General features: G+C 41.0%; 1 protein-coding gene across 11 annotated transcripts in view; it reads left to right on the top strand.

Moving 5' to 3' along the window:
- The window catches only part of TP63 (tumor protein p63), a 273,579-nt gene that overhangs the window by 58,902 nt on the left and 189,181 nt on the right, over positions 1-25,496 (top strand). For all 11 annotated transcript variants that reach the window (XM_077290281.1, XM_077290289.1, XM_077290284.1 and 8 more), the window contains exons 2-3: positions 20,785-20,901; positions 23,964-24,096. In XM_077290281.1, coding sequence (XP_077146396.1) covers positions 20,840-20,901; positions 23,964-24,096 — 195 coding nt within the window. In that variant the 5' untranslated portion in view covers positions 20,785-20,839. The remainder of the gene's footprint in view (positions 1-20,784; positions 20,902-23,963; positions 24,097-25,496) is intronic.

Here is a 25,496-nt window from a genome sequence, read left to right on the forward strand (position 1 = left end):
GTAATGTTCTGGAGCGCAGGACACTAGCACCTCACCCACGAATACTGCCCCACTCCATGTTACAAAATCATGCACATGTGACAATTGTATTCTAGGTCTAATGAATTGCACCATTAATAATCGGCATTGAAAAATGATCTGCCCAAGAGAAGTAAAAGTGATGAGTCACTTATGTCATCATAATCCAGACAGTTTATGTAATAGCAGCCTCAAGCTCTTTTGAACATTACAAGCCACACATCCATTGATCACTTTTAATGGTTTTTGAAAATTTCTTTGTGGTGCTTTCCTTTCTATGTGAAAGTGTTTTTCCTTTTATTTTATTGGTTTTAAGTAATGGATTGGCTCTATCTGGTGGCTTTCAGAGTGCTGAAAGATTCTAATGGAGGTCTGTTGTGCTACAAAGCCTCGGGCTTCTGCCTACCGTGATTAGTAAGTTTAAAGTTCTCGCAGCAGGTCATAGTGGCTAGTAGTTAGCCAAAGGCTTTCTCAGGCCAAAGCGATAGGTCACGTAACAAAAGCTTTCTAACTCCGCAAGGATTTATATCGCCCCAAGAAAAACAAAAATAAGTGCCAAGCCCAGCCCTGGTTTACGCGACTTCGAGTGACAGGTCTGGATATTGAAATATTATATATATTATATATATATTATAAGGATGAATGAATTATAGTATATTTGTATTGCATGTAATACTTAAAATTGTATACTTGGATTTAAAAAATTAAATGTGCGTAAGACTAAGGAATGTTCTAAAATATACTTTACTTGCCTTTATCTTCTGCGGTCTCCATTGGCATCAGATTTGAGGAAGCATACCATATGTCATCCACTTGACGGCTAACATCTTTGACCTCGGCAGTGACATTTGCTTGAACACTGAGGCTGGTAATTGGCTGCATCAGTTGAATAGACAAGATGTAATCTCTTCTGGAACTTGCTTTATTTTGTAACATTCTCCACTCTTGCCCACTTTTAACATTTACAGTCCCCTTTACAATGTATTCATGAGGGGAAATTTCTACAGCAGTTGTTTTTGTTTTTTGTTTTTCTGTAATGTTAAGTTCCCACAATTATATTTTTTTCACACTGTATATTCGCCATGCAGAAAATGCAAGGTCTTACAATTTTAATAAAGTGGGTGCGATTTATAGAATTCTCATGCCTTTTTTTTATTTTTTATTTTTTTTAAGCAGGTTAAAGAGTGTTCTGTACAGATTCTTATCACAGAATTGCATTAGATGCCTAAAATCCCCCAAAACATATCCATTTAGTGCATTTCTGAAACACTCTGAAAATGCATGTAATCAGCACATGACTGTATCAGAGTTTTTTTTTTTCCAAGCTAAAGACCAGGAGGTAGCAAAAAGAATGCAGTTTAATTTAAAACAAGACCTCAACATGAAGTGATCAGAAAAAAATGAGTACACCCCCCCCCTTTCGAAAAGTAAGCTTTTAATCAATTTCTCAACGAATACGAGAACAATTTCTAAGATTTTGACAAGCCTGTTTCATCAAACCTTCTTTTTAACCCATAACATGAAAGTAAAGTTAAAGAGAACAATCTGTGAGCAGGATTTATCCCCATACACTAAAGGCATAGCAATAATGACACTGTGACTGATTAATATGATACCTGTGCTCAGTGGCTGACTAAATGCTCGCCTTGTAAAGTTATCTTAAAATTACATCTTCTGTGCTTCGGGGTGGACTATGGGGGAAGGGTCTTCTTCTGGTTCTCCTCCCCCACCCTCCCACCAGCCTCCTTGTGCTTCTTGTCCTTCTGATTTATTCAGTGACCTGCCTCCTTTTTGTGAGTCTGCGTCCTGTGTGCAGGACTTCAATGAAATGGCACCGGAGCTGGTGCATGCACAGAGCGAGATTTCAGCTAAGTAAATTTTTCACCAAGTTGAAATCTTGATCTGCCCAGCATGCTGTGCCATTTTATTGACGTTCTGTGCGCTGACTTGCACTGCCGACACAATGATTGTGGCGGTGGTGTGGAGTTTTATTCAGTAACCTGCTTCCTTTTTAATCAGTGACCTGTATAAGAGGCAGTGTAGGGTGGTGGGGAGCTGGAGAGCCAGAAGAACACCCTGCCCCCACATCCTACCCCGAAGCAGACAAGATGTCATTTTATGGTTTATTCATCAGCCACAGAGTGGATCACTTTTATATCAGTTATCAGATTGATCAGCATCACGGTGCCATTATGGCCAGGCCTTTAAGTTTATAGCACTAGATCCTGCTGACAGGTTCTCTTTAATAATAATAATAATAATAATAATAATAATAAAATATATATATTCATATTCTCATTACAAAATTCTCAGTTTAACTCAATTAGTTTATACAAATAGGAGTAGATGTCACATCAAAAACTAGATTTCTTTTGTTTTGCTGTAATCTCTTGTGCTTTGTACAATCAAAACATGAGGCGCCCCCCCCCCCCCCATTTCTGAGCTAAATATTTCATCTGTATAGCTTCCCATGGACAGGTTTCTCAGTCGGGACTTTGTTCTGCTGTTCTTTTAGGCCGGCGTCACACTGGCGTGTTTTACGGATGTATGAGAGGCGCAGAATATACGGATTGCATATGGTACCATGATTCCCTATGGCCCAGCTCCTATCTGATGTATTTTACGGATCTGCATTATACGATCTTGTACGGCCATAGAAAATCGCAGCATGCTGCGTTTGTCAGTGTATTGTGCAAAAAAATCGCCAATGAAAGTCTATGGGGGCGAGAAAATTACAGATTACACACGGACCAGCTGTGTGACTTGCGAGAAATACGCACCGGTGTTCTCTAGAAAAGCCGGCAATTCAGTGCGGTGTACAGTAAAATCACACTGACAGAATAGAATAGGTAGAATAAATGTCTACACATAGAATAGGTGTATGTGTGTGTATATATACACTGTGTTCCAAATTATTATGCAAATAATATTTCCTCATATTTTCTCTAAATTACCTATCTGAATTGCAGTCATTGGTGTTTTCCAGTCATCTACTATTTTAGTATAATTGCAATGTTTTGGAACGAATTGCCTATGAAAACAGTATCTTTTAAAAAAAAAAATAAAATAAAAATAAACACTCAAAATGCATGTTCCAAATTATTATGCACAGGAGAGTTTTCAACCTTTTTTTTTATATTTTGAACAAAAAAATGGTCAATTGTGAAGTTATAAGCATTATCAGCTTATTACAAAATGAAATCAAACAGTTTTCAAGTGAAAACTTTATTCTAGGTGATGTTACATTTGCACATAGGACCCCTTGTTCGAAAGAAGAAGCTTCTGAACTCTCTCGTCCATTGAATTTGTCAGTTTTTGGATGGTTTCTGCTTCAATTGTTTAGCATGTGGACAGAATACCCTCCCAGAGCTGTTGCTTAGATGTGAACTGCCTCCCGCCATCATAGACACTCCTTTTGATAATGCTCCAGAGGTTCTCAATGGGGTTGAGGTCAGTGGAAGATGGTAGCCACACCATAAGTTTGTCCTCTTTTATGCCCATAGCAGCCAGAGGCAGATGTGTTTTTTGCCACATGAGACCGTGCATTATCATGCATGAAAATGATCTTGCTGCGGAAAGCACGGTTCTTCCTCTTGAACCATGGCAGGAAGTGTTGTTTTAGAAACTCCACATAGATTGTGGAGTTCATATTTACCCCTTCAGGGATCATAAAGGGGCCGACAATCTCGCTCCCCATGATTCCAGCCCAAAACATTACTCTACCTCCTCCTTGTTGGCGCCTTAGCCGTGTTTTCATGGGGTGTCCATCAACCAGCCATCCTCCACTCCATCCATCTGGACCATCGAGCGTTGCACGGCACTCATCAGTGAACAAAACAGTTTGGAAGTCAGTCTTCATGTATAGTTTGGCCCACTGGAGCCGTTTCTGCTTGTGTGCAGTGGATAGAGGTGGTCGACAGGATGGCTTACGCACAGCTGCAAACCTCTGAAGGACCCTGCATCTTGTTGTTCTGGGGACGTTGGAGGCACCAGCAGCTTCAAAAACTTGTCTGCTGCTATGACAAGGCATTTTTGCAGCTGCTCTTTTAATGGTTAAATATATTTTTATTAAAGAGAATAGAATTTTACAAGAACAACAGTAGTTGAAAACTATGTCAATGATCAAAGTACTTTTTCTTATAATATACAATTCGAGAAGAGTAACACAAAAAAACACTCATTCACAAACCTTGCATAAATCTTACAAAAAAGAGAGAAAAAAAAAAAAATAAGAGGGAGTAAACCCTCAAGAATGACTACGGTATCTTTAACATATAAGCAATGACTCCTTGCCCCCGCAACAGGCGAGGACTTTCATTACCGTAAATAAAGTAAAGCATACCTAAAATCAGTTCGCCCATGTCCCCTAAAGCGAGACATGCACGCAGATAGTATCATTATAAAAGTAACTGGTAAATCATGGTACAGACCTATCACACCGAGCTGGTGGAAGGTGAACAGCTCACTCAGGGGGGAGATAGAAAGAAGAAAAAATAGAGGGGGGAGCCCAATTAGGTGGGGCTCAAGAAAAGATATATAAAATGAGAACACGAAAAGAAAGGAAGAGTAGCTTAGTAATCGACTGTAGAATAGACAGGTGTATTCAGGTAAACAGGTCAGGGAAACGAGCAGAATCTTTAAATAGAATCCATTCAGTCCAGGTACCTAAGAAGGAGACCCTTGTCTGTGAAAGGTCTGCTTCAATTTCCTCCATCTTAAAGATGGTTTCAAATTCTGAAAACCACTCCACAACATCGGGGGGAACCGGGTCTCGCCATCGGCGGGGGATGACCGTTCTAGCAGCTGCTAGGCAAAATTTAAGGATGTCCTTTTTTTGGGATCTCACCGAACCGGGAATCATGGAGAGCAATGCCATCTCCGGAGTACCGGTGATGTGCTTGCCTGTGATCAAACCATAATTTCGGAACACTTGGTCCCAGAATGTTCTAATCAAGGGGCAGTCCCACCAGATATGCAAAAGGGAGCCAATGCCATTTCCACACCTCCAGCAGCAGTTTGAAATTGAGGGAGAAAATTTGTGTAACCTGTCAGGTGTGAGGTACCACCTATATTGCAGTTTATACCCCTTTTCCGAGGCCTCACTGGAACTCGGGAGTTTATGGTTCATCAGGAAGCAACGCTCCCAATCCTCATCCGACAGAGTCCGCCCTAAATCCTTCTCCCAAGCAGACTGGAAATAGAGCCTTGCGTCAGAGTCAGGTGTTGAAAAAATTGAGTAGAGGGAAGAGATTCCCCTGCTCGGGGCGTCACCACCGGCAAACAACAGTTCCAAGGGAGAGAGTCTACAGTTCGAACCCCTAGGCAAATTCAAAGAGGCCAGGAAAGACCGGACCTGCAAGTACTCCCACCATAGAAGTTTAGTGGAGGGAGATTGGGTTTGGAGGGAACAGAGGGTGGGAATCTCGCCACGCTGTAAGATATCACCAACCCGTATGTCATCCTCGTATTTCCATCCCATGAAGGCTCTCCTGTGAATGCCCGGAGGAAATGCCGGGTTGCAAAAAATAGGTGTAAGAAGGCTGGCCCCAGAAGGAGCGGACCCCTTCACCCCAATGCAGTGCCATGCCCTCATAGCCTCTGAGGTTAGGAAGGAAAATCACCCCTGTTGAAGAGCATTGCAGCTGCTCTTTTAACCTTATGTAATTGCCTGTTGGAAAGAGTCCTCAATTTTTCCTTATCAGCACGCACACGTGTGTGCTGGGAATCAGCTACATACTTCTTGATTGTGCGATGATCACGATGAAGTGTCTTGGCAATGTTGATTGTAGTCATGCCTTGACCTAAATACTCCACAATTTGTTGCTTCTCAGCAGCCGACACATCCTTTTTCTTTCCCATTTTGGCAAAAAATGTAGGCTGCTTAACAATGTGGAACAGCCTTCTTAAGTAGTCTTGCCTTTATTTGGAAACACCTGCTAAACTAATTTGCACAGGTATCTGCAATTGCTTTCAGTGATATAAAGAGCCCTGACACACATCACCATCAATGAGTTTAAATGACAAACAAAAAAATTCTAACCTTATCACTCCTAAACTTTGTGCATAATGATTTGGAACACTGTGTGTGTGTGTGTGTGTGTATGTATGTATGTATATATATATATATATATATATATATATATATATATATATATATATATATATATATATATATATATATATATATATATATATTTGGAACAGCATCCAGTGTTACCTCCAATAATATGCAGAGCTTTCCTAACCACCAATCCAGTGACCTCCAAACATAGAACCAAAAAAAAGAAAACAGCACAAAAAATAACTGAAGAAAAAGAGGACTTTAATGCCTGAACGGCGTGGCGACGTTTCGGATATACTATCCTTTCTCTTCATCTTCCAGATGTGCCTTTTCTGGGGTGGTTGGGGGCAGATAGTTTTTAGCCGGGCGGGTCCTATAACCATGGTCCTTCCCTAGGCTATTAATATCTGCCCCCAGTCACTGGCTTTCCCACTCTGGCGGAGAAAATTGCGCGGGAGCCCACGCCAATTTTTTCTGTGATTTAATCCTTTAATTTAATAGCTAGAGCTTCAAAATTTTACACAGACACTTGTTACATTAGTAAAGAGGAACATGTAATAAAAAAAAGGGATATGAGATGGTTTACTGTATGTAAACCATGTCTCATATCATGTCGGGTTTGTGAAGGAGAGAGCAAAAGCCTGCAACTGAATTACTTTTATGCTATCTTGCGCTGAATTAAATGTGTGTGTGTGTGTGTGTGTAAAATAAATATATATATATATATATATATATATATATATCATTTTTTTAGGAATATTTTAGCAGATGGATCCATGATTTGTCCATTTTGCAAGCCTGCGCAATAAAAATCGCCATGCGGATGACACTGCGATACATTTGTCCATAAAAATCGCATCCTCGCATTGAATACGGAACAGTGTTTTGGGAAAATTAATGCGTATTACGGCCGTAAAATACGGACCGCATTTCCCTACGCTGAGTGTGACGCCGGCCTTACACATTGAGATAACTTGACACATGGTTAGGTTTTAAATACTAGAGACTTGCTAGGACCGTCACCATGGGTACACCTTACCTTGGTGGGATGTCTTTTCATTATTAAAAAAAATAGCAATAACTAAGTACCTTTCATTTTATTAACATGTCCTTTTTTTCTATTTACATTGCTTGCTATATAGTATATGCTCTTGTGTGTTTTTTTTTTTTTTTTTCCCTTGAGTATTAGGCTGTTACACCTTGTGCATATATCGGCTTACAGTTCTGCTGATTTATTTTGGTCTTGCTACATCTCAGATTTTGTATGACCTCCATGATGTTTAACCCCTTCACCCCGGAGCCTGTTTTCACCTTCCTGACGAGGCCAATTTTTTTTCAATTTTGAACAATGTCACTTAGAAGTCATAACTGTGGAACGCTTCAATTCATCCCGCTGAATCTGAGTTTTTGTTTTTGTGACTTAATTGTACTTCATGATAGTGGTAAAATTTATTTGATATGGCTTATGTTTATTTGTGAAAAAATTAAAAATTTGGTGAAAAGCTTGAATATTTTGCAATTTTCAAAATATAACTTTTGTTCATTCTGTCTCTCAAAATCGGAATAAAAAGCAATCAAAAATGTCATGTGCCCAAAAATGGTACCAATAAAAAAACGTCAACTTCCCAGGCTATGAATATCAGCCCGCAGCTGTCGGCATAGCCTTTACTGGCTATTAAAATAGGGAGACACCCCCCCCCCCCCCCCCCCCAAAAAAAAAAAAAAAAAAAAAAAAAATTGACGTGGAGTCCCCCTATATTTTATAGCCAGAAAGGCGGCACAGTCAGCTGCGGGCTGATATAGCCTAGGAATGGGCCATGGATACCAGCTCCCAGTCGCCCTAAAAATGGCGCGTCTGTATGATGCGCCAATTCCGGCAATTAGCCATTCTTTCCACTGCCCTGTAGCGGTGGCATATAAAGTAATATGGGGTTAATATCACCTTTGTATTGTAAGGTGACATTAAGCCCGGTTAGTAATGGAGAGGTGTCAATAAGACACCTATTCATTACTAATCCTATAGTAGTGAAAGAGTTAAAGACACAGCCAGAAAAGTATTTTAATATTCTTAATTTTACCATACTTACAACCACACCTAATTCCTGCAACGCCCTCAATCGCCTGCAAAAAATAATAAATAAACCGTATACTCCCTGTCCGACGCAGTCCAATTAATCAGGAGATGTGACAGCTCTATAGACCTTCAGTGACACACTGACAGGAGACAATGGCTTCTGCAGTGCATCACTGAAGAGGTTACTTTAGTAAATTGTCTCGCTTTATGGCAATGCTGCGTGGGAATTTTCCCACGCAGCTGTGCTGAAAGTGACAGTATGAACTATACTGTACTCACAGCGGCAGAGGGATAGAGTGTGGAAGGATACCTTCCATCATTGTATCCCGGAGCACCTGGAGAGCGGCTGCATCAGCTAATGTTACAGCTCTCGACGGGAGATCGTCGTGGGACAATCGCATTAATTGGATTACGGCAGACACAGGGAGTATATTGTTGGTTTATTATGTTTCTTTTTTTTTTTTTTTCAGGTGAGTGAGGGCTTTGGGAACTGGTGTAGATGGTGAGTATGAACTATATATATTTATGTACTGTATGTGTTTTATTTTTTCTACATTCACCACATTAGCCGGATGATGGGACTACTACTGTCCCATCATTGGCTAATGTTTCAATCACTGTCACTGCAGCAGGTATAGCCGGATGGGACTTGTAGTCCCATCGGATAATTCCTACAGACACGCACACAGACTCCATCCACACACTCCCGGGCCCCAGCGTACTCTGTCCGTGGATTTGGGACATGGTGCTGGAAATCACGGTATGCGTTCAGTGCTCTCTACCGCGATCTCCTGGGCCACAATCCTCATCCCCGGATGCGTTACTCTGTGGGGTCCAGACTGCAGAGGTGCTTCGCAGTCTATAAAGGCTTCAGACAGAGTGACGCTCCTAGCATTATATTACAGATACATATTTTTGAACTTTATTACATTGTCCTAGGTTGGGACATCACTATATAAAGTCAGATTGCTGATCAGACACTTTGCATAACTCTGTGTCAGATCAGCAATCAGAGGCAGTGAAGGAGGTTTGCTGGCGCCTCTTAGCAGGCACTGACAAGCCACCTCACGGAAGGACCCCTCGGCCATCTTGTAGCCGGAGGTATCCATGGAGACCACAGGAACAATGCGATCGTCATGTGATGCTTGGCTTGTCTTTTGCAGGACAAGTTTTTTTTATTGATACCATTTTTGGGCACATTAGATTTTTTTTATCACTTTTTTTTTTTTTTTCTGGTTTTTGGGAGGTGGAATGAGCAAAAGCCATCAATACAGGAATTGTTGTTTGTATTTATTTATTTTTTTAAATACCGTTAAGCGTGTGGTAAAATTGATAAGGAAGCTTTATTCTTTGGGTCAGTACAATTACAGTGATGCCCCACTTTATATCTTTTATTTTTGTGTGTTTTGGTGTTAATACACAAACTCTTTTTAGAGAAAAAAATTCTTTTTGCATTGCTTTACTCTAAGTGGCTTGTTTTTTGTGGAACAAGATGACTTTTTCAGTTGTACCATTTTTATTAGTCTTTTTGATCACATTCTATTGCACTTTTTGTTCAGCAGTATGATGATAAAGCATTGTATTCCCTTTTTTTTTTTTTTTTTTTTTTTTAATTCAATGAAGGGGTAACTAGTGGGACAGTTGTATAAAGCGGGTCGTTCTGGACACAGCGATGCCAAATGTGTAGAATTTTTTAAAATTTTCATAAATGTATTTATTGGAGTGTTGTGTGTTTGGTTTTTTTTTTTTTTTTTTATGCGGTTTCACATTGTCCCAGGATGGGACATCACTGTATTGTCACAGATCGACGATCTGATGCTCTGCAAAGCTTCCTCACTGCAGAGGATCGGAGAAGCATCTGACAGGCAGGTCAGGAGGCCTTTCAGCTTCTGCTTTTAGCAGGTGCTCACAGGATACCTTCACTGAAGGACCCTGTGGCCATCTTGTGGCTGGGGGTCTCCACGGAGACCATCAGTACAATGTGATCGCATTGCGTTGTCCTGATGGAAGCACACTGGGAGTCGCCTGTGCGATCTCATTGATGTTGCTTTCACTATTGACAGCGGTATAAAAGGGGTTAAATGCCCGATCGGTACTTGCAGTGATCTTGGGCGTTGCTGCAGGTGTCGGCTCTCACACAGAGCTGACACACGCACACGATCGCGGCAGCGCTCAGCGTGAGCCCCTGCGATCGCAATGCTGTACATGTTTGGTGCATGTCGGGAAGTGGGTAAGGACAGCACCAAGACTTCTAGGCATATAATGAGCAGGTTACATATTGTAAAATCTTAAATTTCATTCTTAACCCCTTAATGACCGATACGCCTTTTAACGATGGTAGTTAAGGGTACTTAACCCACAGTGCCGTTAATTAACGGCTCTATGGAAAAAATGTATAATGCCCCCCAGAGTTGGATTCTCTCTGAGTTCTCGGCTGCCAGGGATAGCTGAGACCCCAGAGAACATGACTCGGGACGTTTTTTACCGACTCCCTTTTTGCGATCGCTGCTATTAACCATGTAATGGCGACTGCAAAAAAAACCAAAACGCGGTTTGCCATTTAATTTCTATGTCCTCTGATGTGATCGCACATCAGAGGACAAAGAAATGGGGTCCCCGATTTCCCCCCGATACTTACCAGTGTCTCCCGGAGTCCCTGGGTCCTCCTGCTTCCCCCCCCCCACGACCTCTGGCATCTTCTTCCGGTAAGAAAATGGCGGCAACAATAGGAAGATTTTTTTTCCTATTGGTTCATTTTGGTCACTGTGACAGGGTCTATCACAGTGATTTAAAAAAAAAAAGTAAATGAACCCCCTCCTTTATCACCTCCTTAGTTAGGGAAAAATAATAAAAGTTGGGATAATGTGAGTTGGGCTAAAGTTAGGGTTGGGGCTAAAATTGGGGTTAGTGTTGGGATTAGGGTTGGACTTCTAATTGGGGGGATTCTACTGTTTAGGTACATCAGGGGGTCTTCAAATGCGACATGGCGCCTCCATTGATTCCAGCCAATTTTGCGTTCAAAAAGTCAAATGGTGCTCCCTCCCCTCTGAGCTCTGCTGTGCGCCCAAACAGTGGTTCCTCCCCATATATGAGGTATCGGCGTACTCGGGACAAATTGGATAACATCTTTTGGGGTCCAATTTCTCCAATTGGGGGCTAAAAACATTTTTTAGGAAAAAAATGATTTTATTTTCATGGCTCTACATTATAAACTTCTGTGAAGCACTTGGGGGTTCATAGTGCTCACCACACATCTAGATAACCTTCTTAGGGGTCTAGTTTCCAAAATGGTGTCACTTGTGGGGGGTTTCCACTGTTTAGGCACATCAGGGGCTCTGAAAATGCAACATAATGCCCGCAGACCATTCCATGAGTCTGCATTTTAAAACATCACTACTTCCCTTCTGAGCCCCGATGTGGGCCCAAACAGTTGTCCCCTCCCACATATAGGGTATCAGCGTACTCAGAACAAACTAAACAACAACTTTTGGTGTCTAATTTCTCCTATTACCCTTGTGAAAATAAAAATTTTGGGGAGAAAAGATCATTATTGTGGAAAAAAAAATATTTTTTTTTATGGCTCTACGTTATAAATTTCTGTGAAGCACTTGGGGGTTCAAAGTGCTCATCACACATTTAGATACGTTACTTAAGGGGTCTAGTTTCCAAAATGGTGTCACTTGTGGGGGTTTCCACCCTTTAGGCATATCAGGGGCTCTCCAAATGTGACCTGGCATCCAATCTCAATTCCAGCCAATTCTACATTGAAAAAAGTCAAACGGCACTCCTTCTCTTCCAAGCTCTGCCATGTGCCCAAATAGTGGTTTACCCCCACATATGGGCTTTCCCCATTCAGGAGAAATAGCACAACAAATTTTTTGGTTCATTTTTCTTTTTACACTTTCGAAAAGAAAAAAAAATTGGATCTGAAGTAAAATGTTTGTTAAAATAAGTTTAAATGTTTTTTTTTTCCTTCCACATTGATTCAGTTCCTGTGAATGTAAAGGGTTAATAAACTTCTTGAATGTGGTTTTGAGCAACTTGGGAGGTGCAGTCCTTAGTTGTAAGAGCTTCCCTTGCCTGGTGGACTGTAAGAAAGCATTTGGTGTCAGGGGTCCAGTGGTTGAGGCCGGCCGCTTTCTTACAGTCCATGATATCCTCTAGTTCTTAAATTCCATAGGAGCCAGGAAATCACCTTGCTCTCATTCTGTGATAACCCTAAAAATCCAGAGGAGAAAAAAATTCCATACTTTTGACATGAGAAGGTCCATGTTAGAATACATCTCCATGACTAGTCAATGGAGGCAAGATCAGTCCTTATTTGTAGCCTTCCAGGGTAGCAGGAAAGGGTACGGAGTACCTAAAGGTACCATTGCCAGATGGATCAGGGAGGACATTAGCTACTCCACGAGTGGCGCTACAGTTCCTGAAGGCATCAAGGCTCACTCCACCAGAGCCGTGGCTACTTCCTGGGCAGAAAATGCTGAGGTATCGATTGATCAGATCTGTAACAGCACAAACTAGTCCTTATCTACCTTCTTTAACCCCTTTACCCCGAAGTCTGTTTTCAACTTCCTGACCAGGCCATTTTTTTTCAATTCTGACCACTGTCACTTTGAGGTCATAACTCTGAAACATTTCAACGGATCCTGGTGATTCTGAGACTGTTTACTCGTGACATATTGTACTTTATGATGGTGGTAAAATTTCTTCGATTTGACCTGCGGTTTATTTGTGAAAAAATGGAAATTAGGCAAAAATTTTGCAATTTTTAAACTTAGTTTTTATGCCCTTAAATTAGAGAGTCATATCATACAAAATAGTTAATAAATAACATTACCCACATGTCTGCTTTACATTAGCAAAATTTTGGAAGCATAATTTTTTTTGTTAGGAAGTTAAGGGTTAAAAATTGACCAGCGATTTCTCATTTTTACAGCAAAATTTGCAAAACCATTTTTTATAGGGACCACCTCACACTTGAAGTGACTTTGAGGGGCCTATATGACAGAAAATGCCCAAATTTACGCCATTCTAAAAACTGCACCCCTCAAGGTACTCAAAACCACATTCAAAAAGTTTATTAACCCTTCAGGTGCTTTGCAGGAATTTTTGGAATGTTTCAATTCTAAACAATTTTTTTTTTAGAGTCCTCAGTAGTGTTGAGCATTCCGATACTGCAAGTATCGGGTATCGGCCGATACTTGCTGTATCGGAATTTCCGATACCGAGATCCGATACTTTTGTGGTATCGGGTATCGGGTATCGCAACAACATTAATGTAATAATGTGTAAAAAAGAGAATTAAAATAAAAAATATCGCTATACTCACCTGTCCGACGCAGCCGGGACCTCAGCGAGGGAACCGGCAGCGTTGTTTGTTTAAATTTCGCGCTTTTACTTGGTTACGTGAAGTCCCGGCTTGTGATTGGTCAGGGCGGCCATGTTGCCGGGACGCGGACCAATCACAGCAAGCCGTGACGAAATTACGTCACGGCTTGCTGTGATTGGTCCGCGTCCCGGCAACATGGCCGCCATTAACCAATCACAAGCCGTGACGTCACGGGAGGCTGGACATGCGCGTATTTTGAAAAGCGCGCGTGTCCAGCCTCCAGTGACGTCCCGGCAACATGGCCGCCATTAACCAATCACAAGCCGTGACGTCACGGGAGGCTGGACATGCGCGTATTTTGAAAAGCGCGCGTGTCCAGCCTCCAGTGACGTCCCGGCAACATGGCCGCCATTAACCAATCACAAGCCGGGACGTCACGGGAGGCTGGACATGCGCGTATTTTGAAAAGCGCGCGTGTCCAGCCTCCAGTGACGTCCCGGCAACATGGCCGCCATTAACCAATCACAAGCCGGGACGTCACTGGAGGCTGGACACGCGCGCTTTTCAAAATACGCGCATGTCCAGCCTCCCGTGACGTCACGGCTTGTGATTGGTCCGCGTCCCGGCAACATGGCCGCCATTAACCAATCACAGCAAGCCGTGACGTAATTTCGTCACGGCTTGCTGTGATTGGTCCGCGTCCCGGCAACATGGCCGCCCTGACCAATCACAAGCCGGGACTTCACGTAACCAAGTAAAAGCGCGAATTTTAAACAAACAACGCTGCCGGTTCCCTCGCTGAGGTCCCGGCTGCGTCGGACAGGTGAGTATAGCGATATTTTTTATTTTAATTCTTTATTTTACACATTAATATGGTTCCCAGGGCCTGAAGGAGAGTTTCTTCTCCTTCAGACCCTGGGAACCATCAGGAATACCGTCCGATACCTGAGTCCCATTGACTTGTATTGGTATCGGGTATCGGTATCGGATTGGATCCGATACTTTGCCGGTATCGGCCGATACTTTCCGATACCGATACTTTCAAGTATCGGACGGTATCGCTCAACACTAGTCCTCAGTGGTTGATACCTTTTAATGGCTAACTGAAAAGATGGTAACAAATTGCAAGCTTTCGAGACTACTCTGGTCTCTTCATCAGGCATAGACTAATACAAATTCTGAAGAATCACTTCAGAATTTGTATTAGTCTATGCCTGATGAAGAGACCAGAGTAGTCTCGAAAGCTTGCAATTTGTTACCATCTTTTCAGTTAGCCATTAAAATGTATCAACCACTGAGGACTCTCCATTCTAAACATTTTTGTATCTACTGGCTAACATGGTACCAAGATGTATATCTTTCCTGTAAAAAAAAAAAAAAAAAATGAACATTTAAAGGGAACCTGTCACCTGAATTTGGCGGGACCAGTTTTGGGTCATATGGGCGGGGTTTTCGGGTGTTTGATTCACCCTTTCCTTACCCGCTGGCTGCATGCTGGCCGCCAGCCTTGCCTTGCGCAGGCGTGTACTCCGGAGGACAGAGAATGAACTTCAATCCAATATTGCGGCCAGCATGCAGCCAGCGGGTAAGGAAAGGGTGAATCAAACACCTGAAAACCCGCCCATATGACCCAAAACTGGTCCCGCCAAATTCAGGTGACAGGTTCCCTTTAAGTTTTTTTTCAAACAATTTTTTACTTCAGATCCAATTTGTTTTATTTTACCAAGGGTAACAGGAGAAATTGGATCTTGAAAGTTATTGTACAATTTGTCCTGAGTACGCTGACATGGCAGAGCTCGGAAGGGAAGGAGCGCCATTTGACTTTTCAATGTAAAATTTGCTGAAATTGAGATCGGACACCATGTCGCGTTTGGAGAGCCTCTGATGTGCCTAAACAGTGGAAACCCCCCAATTCTAGTGACCCCATTTTGGAAAGTAGACCTCCTAAGGAACCAATCTAGATGTGTGTTGAGCACTTTGAACCTCCAAGTGCTTTACAAAAGTTTATAATGTAGAGCCGTAAAAAAAATCATATTTTTTTAACAAAAAATTATCTTTTCGCCCCAAATTTATTTTCCCAAGGGTAATAGGACAAATTGGACCCCAAAAGTTGTTGCGCAATTTGTCCTGAGTACGCTGATACCCCATATATGAGGGTAAACCACTGTTTGAGCGCATGGCAGAGCTCGGAAGGGAAGGCGCGCCATTTGACTTTTCAATGCAAAATTGGCTGGAATTGAGATCGGAACCCATGTCGCGTATGGAGAGCCCCTGATGTGCCTAAACAGTGGAATCCCCCACAAGTGACCCCATTTTGGAAAGACATTTCCCCCCCCCCCCCTAAGGAACTTATCTAGATGTGTGGTGAGCACTTTTAACCCTCAATTGTTTCACTAAAGTTCAGAATGTAGAGCCGTGAAAATTAAAAAATCATTTTTTATTTCCAAAAAATGACCTTTTAGCCCGCAATTTTTTTTGTTCCCAAGGGTAACAGGAGAAATTGGACCACAAAAGTTGTTGTCCAATTTGTCCTGAGTACGCTGATACCCCATATGTGGGGGGGGGGGACCACTGTTTGGTGGCACGGCAGAGCTCGGAAGGGAAGGAGTGCCGTTTGGAATGCAAACTTGGATGGATTGGTCTGCAGGTGTCACGTTGCATTTGCAGAGCCCCTGATGTACCTAAACAGTAGAAACCTCCCAAAAGTGACCCCATATTGGAAACTAGACCCCCTCCCCCCAAGAAAATTATCTAGATGTGTTGTGAGAACTTTGAATGCCCAAGTGTTTCACTACAGCTTATAACGCAGAGCCGTGAAAATAAAAGCTTTTTTTTTTCACACAAATTATTTTTTAGCCCCCGGTTTTGTATTTTCTCAAGGGTAACAGGAGAAATTGGACCCCAAAATTTGTTGTCCAATTTGTCCAGAGTACGCTGATACTCCATATGTTGGGGTAAACCCCTGTTTGGGTGCACGGGAGAGCTCTGAAGGGAAGGAGCACTGTTGTAGTTTTTCAACGCAGAATTGGCTAGAATTGAGATCGGACGCCATGTCGCGTTTGGAGAGCCCCTGATGTGCCTAAACAGTGGAAACCCCCCAATTCTAACTGAAACCCTAACCCAAACACACCCCCAACCATAACCCTAACCACACCCCTAACCCTAATCCCAACCATAAATGTAATCCAAACCCTAACTTTAACCCCAACCCTTACCCTAACCCTAACTTTAGCCCTAACCCTAACCCTAATGGGAAAATGAAAATAAATACATTTTTTAAAATTTTATTATTTTTCCCTAACTAAGGGGGTGATGAAGGGGGGGGGGGTTGATTTACTTTCATAGCTTTTTTTTTTTTGGCTGATTTTGATGATTGGCAGCCGTCACACACTAAAAGACGCTTTTTATTGCAAAAATAGGTTTTGCATCACCACATTTTAAGAGCTATAATTTATCCATATTTTCACCCACAGAGTCATGTGAGGTCTTGTTTTTTGCGGGATGAGTTGACTTTTTTATTGGTACCATTTTCGGGCACATGACATTTTTTGATCGCTTTTTATTCCAATTTTTGGGAGGCAGAATGAACAAAAACCAGCAATTCCTGAATTTCTTTTAGGGGGGGCGTTTATACTGTTCCACGTGTGGTAAAATTGATAAAGCAGCTTTATTCTTCAGGTCAGTACGATTACAGCAATACCTCATTTATATCATTTTTTTATGTTTTGGCGCTTTTACACAATAAAAACTATTTTATATAAAAAATTATTATTTTTGCATCGCTTTATTCTGAGAGCTATAACTTTTTTTATTTTTCTGCTGATGCTGTATGGCAGCTTTTTTTGGGGGGACAAGATCACATTTTCAGCGGTACCATGTTTATTTATATCAGTCTTTTTGATTGCATGTTATTACACTTTTTGTTCGCCAGTATGATGATAAAGCGTTGTTTTTTGCCTTGTTTTTTTATTCATTTTTTTTTTGCAGTGTTCACTGAAGGGGTTAACTAGTGGGATAGTTTTATAGAGCGGGTCATTACGGACGCGACGATTCCAAATATGTGTACTTTTATTGTTCTTTTTTTGTTGTTGTTTTTAATTTACATAAATGGATTTATTGGGAAATATTTTTTTTTTCTTTATTTGGAAATTTTTTTTTTTTTTTTTTTACTTTCTAACATTGTCCCAGGGTGGCACATCACTATATTAGATCAGATCGCTGATCTGACACTTTTGCATAGCACTGTTTCAAAATTCAATTCAAAACATTGCTAAAAAAAAAAATTGGGCCATTTTCCGATACTCGTAGCGTCTCAATTTTTCATGATGTGGGGTCGGTTGAGGGCTTATTTTTTGCGTGCTGAGCTGGTGTTTTTAATGATACCATTTTGGTGCAGATACGTTCTTTTGATCGCCCGTTATTGCATTTTAATGCAATGTCACGGCGACCAAAAAAACTTAATTCTGGCGTTTCTGATTTTTTTCTCATTACGCCGTTAAGCGATCAGGTTAATGCTTTTTTTTTTATTGATAGATCGGGCGATTCTGAACGCGGCGATACCAAATGTGTAGGTTTGATTTTTTTTTTTATTTTTTTTTTTAGTGATTTATTTTGATTGGGGCGAAAGAGGGGTGATTTAAACTTTTTTTTTTTTTTTTCACATTTTTTTTAACTTTTTTTTTTTTTTTACTTTTGCCATGCTTCAATAGCCTCCATGGGAGGCTAGAAGCAGGCACAACTCGATCGCCTCTGCTACATAACAGCGATCATCAGATCGCTGCTATGCAGCAGAAAATCAGGTGTGCTGTGAGCGCCGACCACAGGGTGGCGCTCACAGCTACCGGCGATCAGTAACCATAGGGGTCTCAAGGACCTCTATGGTTACAATACTGAAGCATCGCCGACCCCGATCATGTGACGGGGGTCGGCGATGACGTCATTTCCGGCCGCCGGGCCGGATACGGTAGTTAAATGCCGCTGTCTGCGTTTGACAGCGGCATTTAACTAGTTAATAGCGGCGGGTGAATCACGATTTCACCTGCCGCTATTGCGGGCACATGTCAGCTGTTCAAAACAGCTGACATGTCCCGGCTTTGATGCGGGCTCACCGCGGAGCCCTGCATCAAAGCAGGGGACCTGACGTCGGACGTACTATCCAGTCTGACATCAGGAAGGGGTTAATATTTTATTAATCAATCCACCTGAAGACCCTTGTCATCTGAAATAAAGTTAAACAAAACAACAATATTCCATACCTTCCGTCGATCAGTCTTGTCCCACGCTGTAAATCCATCTGAAGGGGTTAAATCATTTTACACCCAGGAGCTCTGCTAATGCAGCTGTGCTCCTGTCTGTAAAATTTGGTGAATGAATGGAATGCAGGGAAATGTCCTATAGTTACCTCGAGTCACGGTGATGCGCCCTCTGCTGGATGAACTCATATGAACTCAACCGTGGAAACTTTTCAGAAAAGGGAAGAGAGGCTAAGTGCCAGAATAGGCGCTTCTTACAGATGTGTCTTTTCTGGGGTGGCTGGGGGCAGATGTTTTTAGCCAGGGGGGGTCCTATAACCATGGTCCCTCTCTAGGCTATTAATATCTGCCCTCAGTCACTGGCTTTCCCACTCTGGGGGAGAAAATTGCGCGGGAGCCCACGCCAATTGTTTCCAGGATTTAACCCTTTAATTTAATAGCTAGAGCTTCAAAATTTTACACACAGACACTTGTTACATTACTAAAGAGGAATATGTAATAAAAAAGGGATATGAGATGGTTTACTGTATGTAAACCATGTCTCATATCCTGTCGGGTTTGGGAAGGAGATAGCAAAAGCCGGCAATTGAATTACCGGCTTTTATGCCATCTTGTGCGGAATTATATATACTATGTGTACTACGTTGGGATGAGCACTTACTGTTAGTTGAGCTCTATTGCATGACATCCACTGTGGTCAAAAGTTAGAAACTGTAGAGAGAAACACAACACCCCGACAGTACGCTACTGCTATGGTAGCAAGACTGACCATCAAAAAGCAAAGGATGGGGGGGGGGCATTTTTGAATATGTTTTTTTGTGCCAAAGCTAAATTGATTGAATAGGAATAGTAAATATAACAGGAAAACTTCTATATCTCTTTCCTGTTTAGGTACCTTCTGTACTTTACTAAAAGAAAAAACTGCCTCAAAGAACTGTAGCGGCATTTTTCCAAAGTACAGAAGGTACCTAAACAGGAAAGAGATATAGAAGTTTTCCTGTTATATTTACTATTCCTATTCAATCAATTTAGCTTTGGCACAAAAAAACATATTAAAAAATGCCCCCCCCCCCATCCTTTGCTTTTTGATGGTCAGTCTTGCTACCATAGCAGTAGCGTACTGTCGGGGTGTTGTGTTTCTCTCTACAGTTTCTAACTTTTGACCACAGTGGATGTCATGCAATAGAGCTCAACTAACAGTAAGTGCTCATCCCAACGTAGAAAATGGGGTTTTACAGTTTGATTAAAACGTGTACTAAAAATCTCATGTTAATTTTTTCAACTTTTTTTTTTTTATTATAAACGGGGTTGTATTCGTTGAACTGTTTAAAATACTTAGGTCATGAACTGTAACAGACAGACTAGACGCTGTTGGTGTATCTTTCTGCAGTATTTACTTTAATGGCTAGTGATGACATTTTCTTCTACCTCTTCTTGGTTGTAGGTTGATCATCAATAATATCAATGTTTAGAAGGAAAACCATGTCATCTGTCAGTCTATGACCACTGACAGTATTTCATCCTTACATCTCTATAACGTGCTTATTCTGTTTATACTTTGCAGTCAGTGGTCGAGTCATGTATCATATTGCTATACCTAAACCACATCAGTCTGCTTCACCGCCTCCATTTCCTGGGTCACTGCCTTCACCTTCACTCAACACTCTCACATGAGTGCTGCTCTTCAATCAATCACTCATTGTTGCTGAAGACCCTTGTTTCCTTTTTTACATTTTTCGTTTTCTTCTTCTTTTCCTTATTTATTTATAGTTTCCTATCTATCCATTTATCTTTTCCTAAATATTTTCTTTCATTTTTAAATATAACAGACTTGGTAGACCAAAACCTATAGATTCTTCCGTCAGTAGAGTATGATGTTATATTGGAAACTAGTAGATTCAATATTAGATCAAGATTAAAAAAAAAAAAATCAACACCATGTACTAAATGTATATAATTTGTAACATTCATGGTTTAGAATACCAGTATCTAATTAATAATAATAATAATAATAATATTATATATTTTTTTTTTTTTATCCAACCAGGTTTGTGGATACGTCAACCCATTTTTCCTGTAAGGAAAGGTATTACCGTACAGCAATGTCTCAAAGTTCAGAAAACAAAAGCCCAGGCGTATTTGATCGTCTCTGGGAGTTTCTAGGGTAAGTGTATCATTCATTTTTAGGCAGAAAATTGCTAGGTTTGAAAGTGAGCTGAGTTTGGACTTTCAGCTTTTTAAGCAAACTTTTGGTTCTGGGTTGAAAAAATATTGGCAGGACTCTGACTAGAGCACTGTGAACCCTCTTCTGATTACTATGTCTGGTGCAACACCATTGTTGTACCGCAATGCTTGTATGATATCTTGCCAAACCTACTAATCAGAAGATGCCCCCAAGAATGTCAGCAAGTAGATGGAGGGCTCTGGTCCAGCGGCCATATACCCACATTTTGTAGATAGGCCTGAGAATCTTTTTGCTCAACTGGAGTGTGGTCTAGAGCCCCAAGTAACATGTGAATATTTCTGGACCAGTGAATTGACTCTAATGTGAACTGTATAAAATTAGTTGGCATTATACTGTAATAATATTGAGCTAGAGGCTACAACTCTAACCTCTGAAAGACGAATGTAAAGATTGGCTTAGCACATGTGCGTATCCCTTGTTTGACATTTTAGTCATATCCTATAGCAGTAATTTAGATGGGTCACAAAATGTCACCACCCTCCCTAGCTGTTTAATTTACTAAATGCCACGGTCAGTAGTGACCACAATATTGAGATGTTTCTACTGCCACCCCCCCCACCACCGCATGCCATTGCTGAGAATGGTCAAGGCGATAGGAGGTCAAACAATGACCTCAGTCTGCCAGATACCAGTTGCCATAATCTGCATGTATATGGTGTTTTAATCATGTATTGGTGTGTTAATTAAAACATGGCTACAGGGAGAAAATCAAGTTGTATCCGCTCTGCGGCTGCTCGCTGCAACTCATTGGGCTGATGTAAGAATCTGCAAGTCACTGCTCAATACAGGGCAATGTAATTACTCCCCTGCACCTTGATTAATAATGTGGAACAAGTTGTGTACAGGACAGGCTGTCAATCAATGTGCAGGGGAATAATTATAGCTCTATGTAGAAAGCTGTGACTATGAGTTTTTGATGCTATATATTTTCACTGCACAAAGACTGCAGCATATTACAATTTTAACAAAGTGGATGTGATTTGAAAAATCTCATGCCCACTGTTTTTTTTTTTTTTGTTTGCTTGTTTGTTTTTTAACGCTGTGTAAACGTCAGTGGTGCATTTTTAAATTTCGCAACAACTCAATTTCTTTCGCAGATAAGCAGAGTTTAATCATCACATTGTAACCATAGAATTGCATTAGTTGTGGAAATTTAAAAAAAAGTTTTTAATGGTTTCCGCTGTGTAAATATGCTAAAAATGCATGTACAACACACAATACTGTATCAGTTTTGTCAAAGCCAAATACCAGGACATATCAAAAACAAAGCAGCTTGAAATTTTAAAACCAGGCATACCAAGAGACAAAAACTGCAGTTAAAATGCAAGTAAAAGAATGCAATGGAACAAAATTGGCAAGTAAAGTAACCTAATTAAGATAACAGGTGCAGAAAATCTGCAACTTCAAAATCTCACAAAATATTCATTGTGCGAACATAACCGTTACCTGACTACTCCCTGTACCAACCTGATGATTGGAAATGAGCGGCTCCAGGGAGAAAATAACTTCACTAGATGGTGACCCAATTCTAACGTATTGGGTATTCTAGAATATGTAGGCAGTATATAGCACAGGCTACGTACTATATTGCACAGTGACGTAGTATATAACACAACCGACGTAGTATATAACACAACCGACGTAGTATATAACACAACCGACGTAGTATATAACATAGCTACGTAGGATGTAACATAGCGTATGTAGTATATAGCAGAGCCATGTAGTGTATAAAGTAGCCATGTAGTATATTGTAGATCCACATAGTATATTGTAGATCCACATAGTACATTGCACAGCCACATAGTGTATATAACAGTCACGTAGTGTATTGCACAGCTATGTAGTATATTGGTCAGCGACGTATTATATAGCAGAGCCACGTAGTATATTGTAGAGGCATGTAGTATATTGCATAGCTACGTAGTATATTGCACAGTCGACGTAGTATATAACAGAACCGACACGGCCACATAGTATATTGCACAGCTACGTAGTATATAACAGAGCACGTAGTATATTGCACAGCCACGTAGTATATTGGACAGTCACATTGTATATTGCCCAGCTACATAGTATATAGCACAGAGATGTAGTATATAACAGAGCCCACGCAGTATATAGCAATGTGGGCAATATATGCGTGGTTAAAAAAGACTTAAAATAAAAAATAAATACTCACCTTCCAAAGGCCCCTTGAAGTCCTGGCGCCTGTGTGCGGTGCACGCGGCAGCTATCGGTCCCAGGGTTGGTATGAGTGCAGGACCTATGGTGATGTCGCGGTCACATGACCGTGGCGTCATGGCAGGTCCTTCTCACATAGCATCCTTGGCACCGAAACCTGCCGCTTGCACTGCCAAGGACAGCACGCGACGTTGGAATGTGAGAATAACCTTCTTTTTTTTTTTTTTTAATTATTATTATTTGTTAACATTAGGTCTTTTTACTATTGAGGCTGCATAAGCAGCCTCAATAGTAAAAAGTTGGTCACACAGGGTTCATAGCAGCGTTAACGGAGTGCGTTACACCGCGGTCCGTTAACGCTGGCATTAACCCTGTGTGAGCGCTCAGTACTGACTGCAGGGCAGTAAAGCAGCGGTCATTTCGCTGCCAGACTATGGCCATCGCTGATTGGTCGGCAACTTGGATTTCCATGACAAGACAGAGGCCGCAACCAATGAATATGCGTGACAGACAGAAGGACAGACAGACGGAAGTGACCCTTAAACAATTATATAGTAGATTTCTCTCTGTAGCTGTGCTTCCAGCAAACTAGCTAGACAAGTTTAAAATGTTGTCTATTTGCATATTAGATAGCATTTTTTGAAATGACAAGTTATCTTTAAAGTCTACAACAAATTGTATTTTAGTAAACCCTGTTCACACACAGTGAGAATCATCATTTGCAGTATGATTGCCTCCTTTTGATTGCTCGATGTGTTTTTGAGACATAACCGTTTTCATTCTTTATTCTTTTACAGACCAATGCACTCTGTACAACCCATAGACTTGAATTTTTGCAGTGATCCAACAGAAAATGGTCCAACAAATAAGATTGAAATTAGCATGGATTGCATCAGGATGCAGGATTATGACCTAACTGACCCAATGTGGGTGAGTTTATGACCTTCCGATAATGACTGCTCATAAGACCTGTTCTTGGACATAGAAAAGATCGTGACTAGGGCTCATCCTCTAGTGGAAGCATTTCTTTCAGAAAATATTAAGGCACACAAACACACCCAGGTTATTGAATTCGGTTAGCTCCTTGGTCGTGTTAACAACAAAAGCTTCAAATCCTTTTCCTTTTGTCAAAAGACCTGAGTGTTTTAACTTTCTCCAATAACACTTATGTTTTCACGGTCTTTTGTGATAATGTACACTCTAGTCTAACTAGCGCTGGTCACCAGTGCCATCCGATTCCTGTATCAACAATAAAAGAAAAATAGAAAAAAGGTAAGACGTGTCAATAAAATTATAATACATTTGGAATCTGGCTGGAATATCTAACGTAAACACAGGCAGCTTGTTCAGCCAGTTGCACTAGGTTGGAGGATGATTCTGGGAATATATAAACGGTGAAATAAAAAAAAAACTTTGAAAGTTTTTAAAATGGGTCTGGATATTTTGATAGATGTAACCTCCACATCCTACCATAAAGACTTCATGGAGTGCTGTATGCCTGATGCACAGGACTAGAAAGTAGGTGGAACATCGGGTGATGCCAGATTAAAACAGAATCTAAGATGGTGACTAAACTTCCCTCTCTTCTTGCACAGCAAACTGTGAAATACAAGGAAATACTTTTCCCTGGCTGTGATTATTACTATAAACAGCCTCTCCACAGAAGAAAACAGGAACTCTAGCACCAGCTGTAGGAAGTAGCAATCCTATAAGTCAATAATAATCCTTTAGAAAGGCCATTCTACAAGACCATGGACTAGAAGCCAAGTTAAAAACTCAATTTGCAGGAAGGTGCTTTGGGGTGTTTGCCCCTCATCAGCGCAAAGCAGGAGGACTTGTTTGGCTGTGGGAGAGGCTTCCGATCTATCCTTAGATCACCTATCAGTATTTGGTCAGTATGTTACATTAGTATTTATATGCCAAAAGTAGGAGTGGGTCAAAAATGCAGAAGTGGTGACTGGTCTCTATAATACTTTTCCTCTGATTGTTCCTCACCTGGTTTTGACTTGCAAATACTGATATAAAATACTGGCCAAATATTGATAGTGTGACCGTAGCCAAAGGGTTAAAGTTTCTTCTGGTAGGTTGACTTATAGGATATGCAATATTCTGTTTTCTGATGTATGCATTTTAAGTGCAGTTTTAGAAACTGTTTCTTGCAGTGTGCTTTAGCATAGCGGTTACATCTCAAACATCAGAAGCAGTAATCACTGGATGGTGGTTGCACAGTGGAATGTATTTTGCTGACCTGTTTTTGTCCAGGTGCATCTAGCAGTAAATCTCTGTGGCACATTGACTCTATAGGAATTACCCAGTGGTAATCGGGTCTC

This window comes from Ranitomeya variabilis, chromosome 2 (assembly GCF_051348905.1).
Source record: "Ranitomeya variabilis isolate aRanVar5 chromosome 2, aRanVar5.hap1, whole genome shotgun sequence".
In the NCBI taxonomy this organism is placed as follows: domain Eukaryota; kingdom Metazoa; phylum Chordata; class Amphibia; order Anura; family Dendrobatidae; genus Ranitomeya; species Ranitomeya variabilis.